Source organism: Plectropomus leopardus, chromosome 14 (genome assembly GCF_008729295.1).
Source record: "Plectropomus leopardus isolate mb chromosome 14, YSFRI_Pleo_2.0, whole genome shotgun sequence".
NCBI lineage: Eukaryota > Metazoa > Chordata > Actinopteri > Perciformes > Serranidae > Plectropomus > Plectropomus leopardus.
In genome coordinates this window covers 2,736,467-2,749,808 of record NC_056476.1, presented here as the reverse complement: position 1 = coordinate 2,749,808, position 13,342 = coordinate 2,736,467, and the positions used below count along the sequence as shown (strand labels likewise).

Below are 13,342 nucleotides of genomic sequence, written 5' to 3'. Positions count from 1 at the left end.
TTGCCAACACCAGATATCAAACAAAAGCCAGAGACTGTATCGAATTAACTTGCTGTGAGCTGTAAATTCACTACTTCCTTACCTTGAGGTCTTTCTCGCTCTCTGTCCCACTGCAGCATGTCTGCAGCTGCAAATAGTGGCGGTGAAAATTAAGAACACTCCACTCCAACTTCTGGCGACCAAAATGTCCCCAGAAGTACGCTTCACAAAAAAAGACTGCTCGACTTGATGCAATCTCAGCCAACTGAAAGTCTCTGACTGATGATTCGAGCCTCCGACTAATCAGCTCGAGATGGAATGTACGACCAGCAGTATTAGGAACCCAAAACTATGTTTTTATAAGCTGCCAAAACAAAAAAAATAAAGGACTAAAGTGGATACAGAAGTGAGGAATCAGTGGAGAGAATAAGTGGAAAGTGTGCGATTCTGACACTTACTATACTGTAAGCAGCAAGTATTTTGCTAATTTGAGCAGATATACTGTGGATGATGAAGTAAACTATTACTTTTCGTCTCTGACATGCTGATATCTAATGTTTTGCTTCAGGCATTTTGTTAGTGTTTCAGCCCTTAGTTGTATGGAGCGGAGCAGAAAGTTTCCCCCACAGCGGGCGATGTTTTCAGGAATGACGTGTCGTGCTCTGTTGCTATTTAGGGGGATCTGCCCCCTGCGTCACCCCAAAAAGGTTTGCCTGTGCATATTTATCAAGTTATTCACTCTCTATTGTTTCTTTTTATCATTAAGGAATGAAGACGTGAACCTGATGTTTTCTGAGAGCAGCTTCAGTGAGCCCCAGATGCTCAGAGCACGTTACGTCCTCTACCCTGGATGGTAAGACCCTCACCCTCCACTCTACTGGTTATGACCCTCATGTGTCCTCCTGTGTCCACACTCAACCTTTTGGCCGCTGAGCGACAGATTGGCGGTTGATTCCTGCCTCAGCGTTCCTCCGTCCTGCCTCACCTCCCTCCCCGCAGTTTAATTGCCACTCGGCTGCAGTGGTGGGGGTATCGGCTGCTGATTGCTGTAAAGCCCCTCAGGGCATCTTGTGTTCTATCACCAGCTGCCTCCTGGCAGCACAGTAACAAGCTGTTGGCCATGCAGTTGCCATGTACACAGAGGGGGTCTCCTTCCCTTTGGACCGGATCCATTCAGCCTTCATGCCTCAGTGGTCAGCCTAATATGAACCTCTGCTAAATCCTCCCCTCAGATCATAAACTGGATATCTGGCCACAGTCTGGCCCTTTTGATTTAGTCATCTTCAATCTTTATTTTGTGTGCATGTGTATGTGAACACATTTGAGATGCTTCTTACACAACGTTAACCTTTGGACTAAGACAAGAATCTCTTTCACCTGCTGGTGACAGTATCCACAGTTACAGATTTATCATCCACTTCCAGTTTTACCAGCAAATCACATACACTGTCTTCCTCCCTGTGAGCAGCTGGTAGAGTAAACAACTTTGCAGCCAAAGACAAAATGTAGCACAAACATTTGGCTTGCTCTCAACTTAACTTTCTCACCATTTGTGTAATGTGCATGTGCTGTGTGTTTCAGGTGCAAAGGGCGCTTCTTCTCCGGTTCTGGCTCTCTGGTCCTCACCCAGCAGCGCGTGGCTTTCAGCCGGCCCCTAGAGAGGCCTCTATTTGTCGCCCGCTGTAAAGGTGAGACGGAAAAGAATTCTCCCCCCTTTTCTGACTCTTGCACGTGACAGAAGATCCAGATATGAGCTGGCAGGGTTTCATGATGATTACATAAGCTGCCTTTCCCTCCAAATATGGAGACAACTGAGGCCTCACAGTAATTGTCCGCTGTTGCTGCAAAACAATCTATATTCCCAAAGGAATGCACTCATGACATCTTGCTGCCAATTTTGCTTTTCAGGAAACTGCTCATATAAATCAGCATTGTGAAATCCAACAATATGTTTTTACAGCACTAACTGTTAAAACTTTCATCTTTTTCTGAAGCATTCAAGTCATCGCTAAGGCCGAGCCCCTTCCGTGGGAATGTGTACAATGTTTGGGGGAAAATCAGATTTTCTGGTAGGAATAACACATTTTATTTTCCACTTTTGCTAACTTTTGGAATTTCAGAACAAAATATGGATTCCAGATAACTTGCTTTTGTAAAGCATTACTAAACAAATGTGACTTCTTTCCTTGGTGAAGTACTTGACCTGCATTTGCATTTCCCAGTTTGGGGAATTATTAGAGAAAAGGTTGCCCTCAAAGCAGGCAAGAAGCTCCTGACGGTAGGAATGTTGCTCGGTTGTTGCTCTGGTGTCTGGTGTTTAGAATTCAGCTCATAGTCCACTGGTTTGGTTTCCTCCTCATAGTTTTCTCACTCTTGTTTCATTTAAAGACCTGTGTAGAGTTGCATGAGGAGAGAGTGCAGGTGCCTGTGAGGAGATGTGTAGAGAGTGTGCAGATATTTGTAGAAAGCTGGGCTGGAAAGATACAGTTGTATGGAACGAATGTGGAGCCTGAAGTGTATCATCTTTATCCTAATACTCACATTCACTTGGTGTTATGTGTGTATCTCAATCACTGTCTTTAGGCTAGTGTGCCATTTACATTTCTTTCTGTTCTAATTATTTTACTTTATTTTTTGTATTTAGCTTTTACACATCTAATACATATTTTAGTTAGAACATATTTGAAATGTTTTATCGTGTTTATTTACCCCACACGTGAGTTCTGTAAGCCATTTTAGGAACAGTGAGGTTGTATAGATGTTAAAACGTTAACACCTCACCAACAGCATGCTGTTACCATGTGAGGCTGCTGTAGCAGGTGTTACACAAGGTGTGAACTGTATGTGCCACTTGGATGTGAGCGCCTTCATCTCTGGAACCTCCAGACTCCGATCAGCTGATGGAAGTGAGCTACAACACAGTGAGCGGGAGCCTGAGCATTGTCCCAGAGCAGAGCGGTGACCCTGTGACCCCAGGTCCCAAAGAGACCAACACGTCCTGCTTCCTGATCTTTGATGGTGTCGGCCTCACTGATGAGGGACTGAAGGACTGGCTCAGGCTGTGTGCCAAGCAGGTAGACATTTAAATAGTCTCATTGTTTGTGATCGCAGTACACACTTAGACTCATGTGCAAATCTATTATGATCAGCCAGTTATTGTATAAGGAAATAAGCTGTGTAACCACAAGGCTGTTGCTTCTCTTTGGTGTTTGCAGAGGCAGACAAAGAAGCCTAAGAAGACTAAAAATAACCTGTCACCACAAGAAATCAAGAGCATACATGTGAGTGTGTTTATGTTCATAATTAAGATTTTCTGTATACCAGCGGTGAAACTGCGTGTTGAAACAACTGCTTGAAAGCTACACTGTTTTGTCAACTAGGAGCAATATTTTCATGAGCTAGCACCTGCTTTGTTATTGAATTACTAGTATGCATGCAATGCAAATGTGCATTTCCCTGCTGCTGCTTTCATGTTTTGTGGCCAGAAGAAATTTAGCATAGCATCGGCAAAAGATGGAGCGGGAGAACATTCCTGGCTGATTTAAACGTGGATGTAAACAATGCAGGTTTCAAAATAGGGCTGGCATAATATCAGATTTTTACTACAAGGTTATTGAGCTCACAAAGAGCTCACTGTTGTCTGACAGTATTGCACTTTTTAAAGTGTAAGATCCTTTTTCTTTAACCAGAAATTACCCTGAAATTGCTATCTTCAATCCCACCAGACTCTGTTTAAATAAACAGTAATTTCATCATTGCAAAACACACTTCATTCAAAGTCAACAGACACAAAATAAAACTCACAAAAGCTTTTCCTTGTTCATCTTTTCACTGTTAAAGAAATCGCCAACTCTGGTTTGGTTGAAATAAACCCTTAATTCACACAGTTTGATGTCAAATGCTGGCTCTGTACATGCTAAAATTACTGTTTACTTTAAAGGAGTCTGGTTGAATTGCAAATAACCACTTGGGGGTGTTTTTGGTTAGACGAAATGATCTTTCTCTTTGACAAAAAGGTCTATCTCTGTAGAGATCCTTCCAATAAGTTATCAGAAACTTAAAATAGCAATCTGAACCTGAAAAACAAACACTTAGAGTTAACAAAAATTAACAGTGCAAACATGTTTCGAATGGTTACAATGCTGCCTGTTTTGCCACTTCCAGCTGTAGTGGTCTCACTCAACACTGGACCAGTTTTAAAAATTGTTTAAATTTTTTTCCCATTAGTCACTTAAAAACAAAAATCACAGACAAATAGGGTCCAAATTGAAATACAAAGCATGCTCTCATGTATAGTGAAAAGACAACCAGACGGTGTTGGGGAATGGAGACAAAGCGAGAACAGGAAGAAACAGAAATTATTTAAGAGGTGTTGGATTGTTTACCCAGTCTTATCATGTGTATTATTGACATGATATTAAAATTTTACTTTTAAACATCACAGTTATTCTCAAAACAAGTATACTGCAATACCCCTGTTTCAGAATATTCCAAAAAAACCTCTTGCTTTGTAAGCATGTGGAATGAAATACATCCAACATGTTTGTCAGGCCTCAGGAATACACACATATATGCTTCATGACAAACAATGAGTGTAAACATAACTGTGTTTGTTTACAGCAAAACTCCACAGGCCACCTTTTAGTTTGCTGTCAATAAATGCCACAAAAAGAGTATGAAATGTTTGATGTTAGATACAAGCCTCAATAGACATTTGCCAATGTTGTCTTAGTGGTCTGGTGCTTTTTTGTTTGTTTGTGGATTTTCCTTATCTTCTGAGAGAGCTTGGGCTGGGTCGGACTGTTATTGATGCGGGCCTTCTCAGTCAATAACCTCCACTGATCTTGATATTATATGTTTTTCTTTAGATGACCAGGCACTTGGACCCGCTTCCACCAGGCTACTTTTACAACGGCTGTCAATATGTTGACATCTTTGGGGAGAAAATGAACATCCATCCCAGTATCCTTTTCATGATGGTTAGTGCCTGTTGAAGAACCTCAACCACATCTAATTTGTTTCTCAGGTTTTGATTACTGGATATTTTCCAAACCTGTACATTTTAAACTGGTGCAACATCACTTTTCTCAAGCATGCTTTCAGATGCCTGTCACAAATATTTCAACATTTGAACCTTGAGAAAATTGGTGCAATTTCTTTCAAAAAAGATGGAAAGAAGAAATTAGCAGCTTTGAAAGAAATGGTCCACAAATTGAAAGACGTTTGTTATTTCTCCCCACTCCTTTTCCAACATGTGATATTTTAAGTGGCTTTGTTTATTGAGATTAATGTGTAGGTTTTGTTTAGGCCTTCTTTTTTTGTTCTGTTAATTTCACTTGGCCGTAAAGCTTGTTTGCTTTTTTTTTTTTTCAAAATAAAAAAAAGGTTTATTCAAATTAGTAGATGAAGAAAATGGGTTTTTTTTAAACTAGGGTAAAATGTCTAGGGATAAAAGAAAATAGCTAGGGAAAAAACTATTTTTTAATTATCTTATTTACATATTTAAAAATATGTGATCATTTTTGAGCACTTTTTCCAGGTCATAGATAGATAAAAATATTTTTAAACCTTTCGGAAATTCATTGTGTGTCGTACAGCAATCATCAGATAAATAAAAAGACAATTATTATAACACCAGCAACACACAAAAAGGGCATGTCAGTGTTTTGTTTTTTCTTCTACTTTCTATTTGTTTTTTGTTTTTTTCATATACAGATTTTTGGGTCATTTACTCTGTTCTTGCTCATTGCCTTCTTCTCATGTTTTTTTAAAGGAATCAAGGCAATCTGTCCTGGTTACAAAATCAGCAGTTTAACAAAAACATATCTGGTGTCAATATGAGTTAGTTTAGGCAGTAAAAATCAATCCCAGTGTTTGATAAGTCAGTAATAATTAGTTCAGTTTAATTGACGGATACAGATTAAAACCTGTTTAAACCTAAAGAGAGCCGTAATCATGGACCATTGTGCAGATCTGCTTGCCTCTTTTGCTGTTGTGTGACTGTGCTGTTGTTTCCCTTATAATGCTGTTGCTGCAGACATGGAGGAGTTTATCAAAGAGTATCTCACAGAGGCCAACAAAGAGATCGAGCTATTCAACCGTCAGCTGGAGCTGCAGGGCCAGCCCGACCTGTTTGATCCCTGATAGAATCTGTCTGCATGTCCACTGCCTCCATCTGTCTTATTTAACTCTAAGGGAACCGCTGTGGGAGGGACAGGGAGGGCGCGGGGGTTACATACTGAATACTCCAAGAGAATGGTCAATGTGTGTTCACACCACATACTATGTCACTTTTGTTTTCTAATTTGGTGGCATAAATAAGGTTGCGAGCAGATGAGCTTTTAAACAATGACATCACTGATCAGAGCCAGTAATGTTACGGTGTGGCTGTTTGCTTTACTTCCCACTGCAACACCACTATACAGTTGGCACTTTGGCGAGTTAGAGATCATATTTATCAAATCAAAGTGGCAAATTGATGAAGTCACTTGTGTTGATTCAAATTAAGACACGTTTGTCGAGAGATGAGAGTTGCACACAACTGCAGACAAATCTGAAACATAACGCAACACAAGACTCCACATTTAAACCGATGTGATTACGCCACTAAGCCTGCAAGCTATGAGACTTTCACAATTGAAGGGAATTTCCAGGCGTTCACTCCTACAGCTTGTGCGTTTCTGTTTATCACAGTTGGCAAATTAATGCCTCTATTTCTGGACAGGCATGGATAGCCGTGTGATTCTGGTGGGCTCCCTGGTGGGGTTTCTCAAGAATCGCTCCTCCTCTGTTGTCACCCAATCCATGGCCCACCTGTTATCTTGTCTGCGTGCCACGCTGCAGCAGAGGGAGCGCTTGGCCATAGAGCTGTAAACATTGGACAGCCTGTTGGCTGCAGACAACTGATGAATGATGCCATTAATCACATAGCTAAACGCCATCCCAGTGCTTTATTTTAAGACTCCTAAAGTGAATCTAATGAAAGTGCAATAAAGCAGACTTCAGTCCTTGCATCAAAGTGTCGTAGTTACGAAACAGATGAGGTCGTCAAGACACACATTAAATCACTGAGGTTCCATGTCCAACTTTTCCTCAGAGCACTGTATTCTGTTTATTTTTATGCTGCTAGTTAACAGTGAGAAACCAGGTAGAAACAGAAAGTGAAGCTAAGCCTCGCTGCAGCCAGGTGTGGATCACGCATTTCACCATTTTGGTCAAAATGTTACTGCGTTTGTTAGAAGTGTGAACATTCCCATGTTTATGTTTTGGGTCTTGGTTTTGGGAAGGACAAGGGGGATTGAAATAATCTGGGAAATTTAGATTCAGTTCACTTGGTCAGGTTTGGGTAAACATGAGTAGAGCCTTTATTGAAAGGTGTAAGGCTTTGTATTGGTGGTGTGACTTTGCAGAGAATCAGACTTTATGTCCTGTTTAAATGAGTAGTTATGCTACAGTTTGCTCTGTGTCACACTGATGTTCTATGCATGTCTTCCTCTTATCAGGGTTCCTACACAGGATTTGAAATATGTTTGATAAGCTCTTAGTAATTTCTGTGGAAAACTTGTGTTGTCATTCGCACAGCTGTGTGGTAAATTAGTAGAAGGTGAAAAGGTGTAGGAACCCTGCAATAATCTCTGGAGATTTGATGGCTTAAATTTATTATGGGGTCAGCAGTGTAACATGCAGACTAATTGATCTTCGGGTCATGTGGCGCTAAGTTTGACTTGAGTGAATCAATACTATCGAACATTTAAATGCACATAGAAGTGTGCACATAATGCTGCTACTACAATGGTACAATATATTCAACCTGCTCTTATTCCCATGTTGTTAGATACAGATGCTTTATCATGTCCTGTGGGATCGCATCAAATTATCAATTTAAACCAATCCTATAAGAAAAAATGATCACTTGAACAAACATCAAGCTAATAAGGACTACCTTAAATTTCAGAAACCATATTTGGGAGAAATGTATTTGACGTGTACTTTGAGTTTCTAGTTTGGCTCATGTCCCATAACACTAAAATGGAGAGCTCCTAAGTCATCCGTTTTTGTATTCAGTCTATGCTTGGAATTAGTGAAAAACGCTTGTGCATCTCATAAAGATACTAAAGGGTGATTGCAGCTTTTTATTTATTTATTTTTTAAGTTATTTATCTGTATTTGACGCCTTTGGAATGAGAATAGACGGATATATTACATTGGCCTTTATACACTGTACCAAAAAATCGCCTGTATTCAATGATGAGTACTCTGAGATTTTCACCGTTTCAGATAAGAGAGGAAGGGTGTTTTTTGCTAAGAGCATATTTTAAGTCCATAATCTAATTCCCAAGGAGAGGGGGGAAATGCTTGCTAGTGAGGTGAACACTTTTTCGCTGTCGTTGGGTTCTTATCTAAGATATTTTTAGATCAGTGGTGACCTTAGTGTATTTTAGGTTGCCTTTTACAACGCGGGCTATGTCATGTTTTACATGTCAGTCTGTCAGCAGCCAGTAAAAAGAATCAACAATTTTGTTTTCAGCTGGCAGAAAAAGAAAGTGAACAAACATTGTTAGCAAGTTATTTTCCACCCCAGATGACCTGTGAGATGATTCAAATAATCCTGAATCTGAGCTCAACCTGACACTGCTGGCCCCATCCGTCCTCTCAGCGCAGTCCACTTTGATCTGAAGCCATACCACCTTACGCTAGATGTGCCACTGTCTTTTAGAAGAATAATACAAAGCATAGAATAGCACAGAACATAGCAATGCCTCTAACATGTATTACCCTGGCAGCCAGCAAAAGAGGGGTTCACATGGAGAGGAGGAGCTCACCCCAACTTACTCATTCCATTAACTCCTCTCTGACACTCCCTTCTCCTTTACTCTATAAAAGAAGTGCAATTGTACCTTGTGTTTTTATATATTGTACTTACAGTACCCTCAAAAAGCTCTTTAAGGACAATGTCAAGCAAACAAATAAGCTGTTAAATTCTCAGTCTCTTACCGCTTGTGTTTGTGGTCTGCTGGATTCTGCCTTTGAGTGCTCGTAGCTCACATAACACCATAAAGGGTCTTTAACAACAAGTGAAAGGTTTTGTTGCAAAATTAGGTGCCACCTAATTTTTAGCTTTAATTCCACTTAAAAATGACATAGAGCTTAATGCAAACAGCTTTTTTTTCTGGAAGTGGACAAAATGTAACTTAAATCCTCTGTTTACATTATGATATCTGTTGTTTAAGCTGGATCCTCTGTTTAGCGTTTCAGGGATGCGCTCTCAAAGCAGTCTGTTTTGAGCAACAGTTGCTGTCGTTCTGTAGTTATGTAATACTGCAGAGACTTACTGTGATTGACAGTGAAATAGTTGTGAGGCTGATGTATGGGAGACTGAAGGTTCCAAAACTTTGAAACCTGCTCCACATGTCAAAGAGCAGAGAAAACTGAAACTGTAATTGGCCAGGAGATCAAAAATGAGTCCTTAAAGAGCTGAGGGTTATGTAAGATGTTTGTGATATTTAAATCAAAGTTACCACTAACACGTATACGCTACTACAAGTACACTATTTTGCATGTGTTGAGATGTCATGTGAATATGATACTTCATATATTCTGACAGAATTGCCTTTCACCAAACTGGTACAACAAAGAGAAAAATAATCACATTTATTTTAAATATCTGCTAAGAATTTGAATTACCTCGAAATGACAAATAGTATTTTTGTAAGACTGTGAATTGAACATCCTTGATGCAAGCAAAACGTCTCTTCTCGCACAAGCTACAAAAAAAATCAAAAGCAGATGCAATTTTTTTTGTAGGAAAAAAAAAGAGAATCTGATCGGTTGTGAGATGTCAGGTTTCTCTGATCCAGCAGTGCCTTGGCTACGGCTAAGAAAAGCAGAGATTAAAGCTGCATTCAGAGCTCCATCCCTCTCCCTGTCACAGGGGGAGGAGGTGTTGTCAGGCGAGGATCCGTCCTTCAACAGTGTTGGTGAAAGGAATCCATAGAGTCGTTCTTTAAAGCAATGTGTTTTTACTAAGTCAGAGGGTAAAGTAGGCGAGGTCACACAGGGGGAGGCCGCCGGAGGGCTCAGAGCGAATCAGGTATATTTAGCTAACCAAAAAGATGTTGGAGTATGGGCTGGGTATGACATTTCTCGGTCGTTCTTTTTTTTTGATTTATTACCAATTCAACTGGATAAGATGAAATTAATTTTGTTTGTGGAAATACTAAGCTGTTTTTTGTCAGCGTTCCTTTAAAGTAGTGTGTAGGATAATGGGGATATATTGGCAGAAAGGAAATATAATATTTATAACTGTGTAATCACCTGAAATTAAGAATTCTTCATCTTTTTTTATGTTACCTTAGAATGAGCTGTTTAGATTTACTGCCATTATGTCTAACACCAACGTCGATTTGACGTAGAGTACTGACGATAAATGACGATGATATTTTGTTTTTAAATTGTGTTCATAAGTAACCAAAATCCAACATTCTCCCAGCATCTCATGTCCGTGTCATCTTGATGTAGAATAACAACTTTTAGTTGTCTTCAACATGTTGTAATGGTTATATCCACGTAATGTGAAATTCTAACATTTTAGTGGGGTTGTAAAGGTTTGATAATCTTCAGTACGATAATCCTCTCAGAAAGATTAGCAGAATTAAGGGCTATTTTTAGTTAAACAGATGTTTCATATTTGAAACTTAAAAACATTTTTGTAGTGTGTGGGTAAAGTTTATCGTTTGAAAAAAGCTGAAGTTGAGATTCTCCTTCTAGCTACATTTTTGTTAATACCGCAGATAAGCAAATTTACATGGTAAAATAACGGTTAATGTTCATTTCATGGTATACCTTGAAACCGTATATTTCTGCATCCGCAGTTGTTAGATGTTGGAATTGCTGTCAATCTGATTCTCATCCATCTGTCTCATCATATTGATGTGTGGTGCAGGGGGGTTGGCACACGGGAGAAATTTCGGTTGGTTGCAGTCTGCAACTTCACCACTAGATGGCACTAAATCGTACACACTATAACTATTAACTTTTTTTTTTTTTTAAAGGAAATGGAAATGATTTGATTTATACCCAGCCCTAGTTGGGATACAATAACGTTTTGTATCAAAGGACAAAACACAAAAAAGGCTTAAGTTTGTGAGGTGACTCCCTCTTATTGCACATCGGGGGCCCGAAGAGCCCTCCACAAGCCTCTCAGTGTGACCGCTATGCAGCTCTCTGGCAAACTGAGCACCCTGGTGTCTTCATCCTGTATGTGGAGGCTAGCCATTTTGTAGCTGAAGTTATAGGACAAAAACAAAGTTTGGTGTTAATTGGTTTTATATAAAGGGGGGAGAATATGGTATTCTTGTACTGCAATGTGGTAACGCACTGTGGAGGGTTTTGTTCTTTTTTTTTTGAAGATTGGCTTCAACGTTTATTAAAAGGCCAACAGTGTGGAATGTATGCACTTCCTGAAGAAGTGGATATTTTTAAGGTATTTTTTTTGCTTATTGGAGAAGGCAGCATGAAAATGGATTTTTAACCGTCCAAATATTTCTCAGGCCTCAGGGGACTGTTGATGCTAATTGTTTGGGCTGTTCTGTCCCATCGAGGTTAAAAGGGAATGGCGGGCTCTTCACCCCACAGTCCTCACAGACAGCGAGAGGAATTTCCTCAGGTGTACTTATTATTTCCATACCTGAGATTACATATTTGCCCTAAAACCTGCGTGTTATAGAAGAAGATGGGGGTGAAATTGTGGTTAATATCTTCTGTCTGTAGCAAAGTACCGGCTGGCCACACAGACGCGTACAAAAAAAGGATGTTGTTATTCATGTAGAGGAACACTAACGACTCAAGTTGTGAGGTGTTTGATGTTGTGATGGCAGAATTAGATCTGGGGACAAAAAAGCAAAGGGCTCATTTCTTCTCCCCTATCTACAGGCCGTCCAGAGTAAAAAAGGAAAAAACAACTTATGGTCTCTATTGTAATGAGAGAAAAAACCAACTAACTTCAAAAGTGCCAAACTGACTTCCACATTTTGTTTTGAGGGTGTTCACGGAAATTGCGTTTGCACAAAACTACTGTAACTTATGTTTTTTTCCTGTGACTGATGCTTTTATAATCTGATTGTGTTTTTTTTGCACCACGTAATCCATTAAATATTTATATGGTTGATCAATGTTTGTTCTTTTATGTCTTTATGCAACAATGTTTGTTCTTTTATCACTATATGCAATAATGTTTGTTCCGTTATCACTTTATGCAACGTGTAGTCATTTAAGTTTCACCTAAAGGTCCACATTTTGTTGCTGCACTATGTGAGATAACTGTTTTTCTCTTATGTTAGCAGCCAGTTCAGCATAGTGTTGGACTTGTCACTCGGTGAGAGAACACTGACTCACTCTGTGCATCCAAACTCTGTATCAGCACCAACTGAGGCAGGGAGCGCTCCATTATTGGGACTAGGAGATGTAGACTAAACAGAAACTGTCTGCGGAGTGTGTGTAAAAGTTGTGTTTTTTTTGTGGTTTGGCTACGAACGAAATCAGTTGAGAAAAAATGGCAGCTGAAATAGTGCCGAAAGAATGTGAGGAATCCTTGCATGCAGTTTTAGTCCTCCATTTCCTCATGCTGTGTGTGTGTTTCTGTGTGTGTGTGTGTGTGTGTGTGTGTGTGTGTGTCTGTGTGTGTCTGTGTGTCCTTGTATTGTTGCCAGGCAGATACAGTCCTCCACATGGCTAACCTCTGACATCAGCGTTTCCTCGCCTCTCTCCTGCCACCACTGTGCCGCCAGTTTCTCCCCAGCGACTCAAGGCAAGGCCCCCCGCCCAGATACACTTAACACACTTAAAAACACACTCTTACCATAACGCTAACACCGCTAACCGCCCGTTTTCTCCTCCCCGCCCCTGTATTGTATTTTTACCGAGGCAGTGAGCCGAGTCTATTTGTGGGCTATTATGACAGCCACATGTAAACACTCATCACTCTCACTGGCGTCTGCCAAATCCTGCAGCGTGGGCCCAGGTCACTGCAACAATAGTGCACTGTACAGGGCTGGATTTGTTCATTTTTATTAAGTGAGATTGCAGGGGAGTTCTTTTAAACTGAAGCTAATAAGCCACTATGTTGCGTGTTTCGGTGGGGTGGAAAGGAAAGTGTCACCAGCCTTGAAAACGTCTCCTGGGTTTTGACTATTTCCGGCTGCATGCCACGAGTTTGAATTCATGTTGTTAAACACGACATACACTCCGTTGCCAGTTTACTATGTAAGCCAAGTTAAAAGCTATGCAATCTAATACACCAATGCTGCAGTGACTCTTACCTTCATAAATGTTAAATTCAAATTATTTGGAATGCACAATGTTGAAT

The 13,342-nt window shown here is 40.1% G+C and overlaps 1 protein-coding gene across 2 annotated transcripts in view; it reads left to right on the top strand.

Annotated features, from left to right (window-relative positions):
• Positions 1 to 12,869, top strand: part of dnaaf9 (dynein axonemal assembly factor 9) — a 29,121-nt gene extending 16,252 nt beyond the window's left edge. Inside the window, exons 31-37 of one of the 2 annotated variants that reach the window (XM_042500468.1) lie at positions 746 to 832; positions 1,561 to 1,667; positions 1,974 to 2,048; positions 2,866 to 3,053; positions 3,195 to 3,260; positions 4,848 to 4,958; positions 12,691 to 12,869. In XM_042500468.1, coding sequence (XP_042356402.1) covers positions 746 to 832; positions 1,561 to 1,667; positions 1,974 to 2,048; positions 2,866 to 3,053; positions 3,195 to 3,260; positions 4,848 to 4,958; positions 12,691 to 12,840 — 784 coding nt within the window. In that variant the 3' untranslated portion in view covers positions 12,841 to 12,869. Of the gene's footprint in view, positions 1 to 745; positions 833 to 1,560; positions 1,668 to 1,973; positions 2,049 to 2,865; positions 3,054 to 3,194; positions 3,261 to 4,847; positions 4,959 to 6,016; positions 12,127 to 12,690 lie in introns of those variants that run through there. The other variant, XM_042500469.1, reaches the window with a different exon arrangement.
• Positions 12,870 to 13,342: the final 473 nt, after the last annotated feature.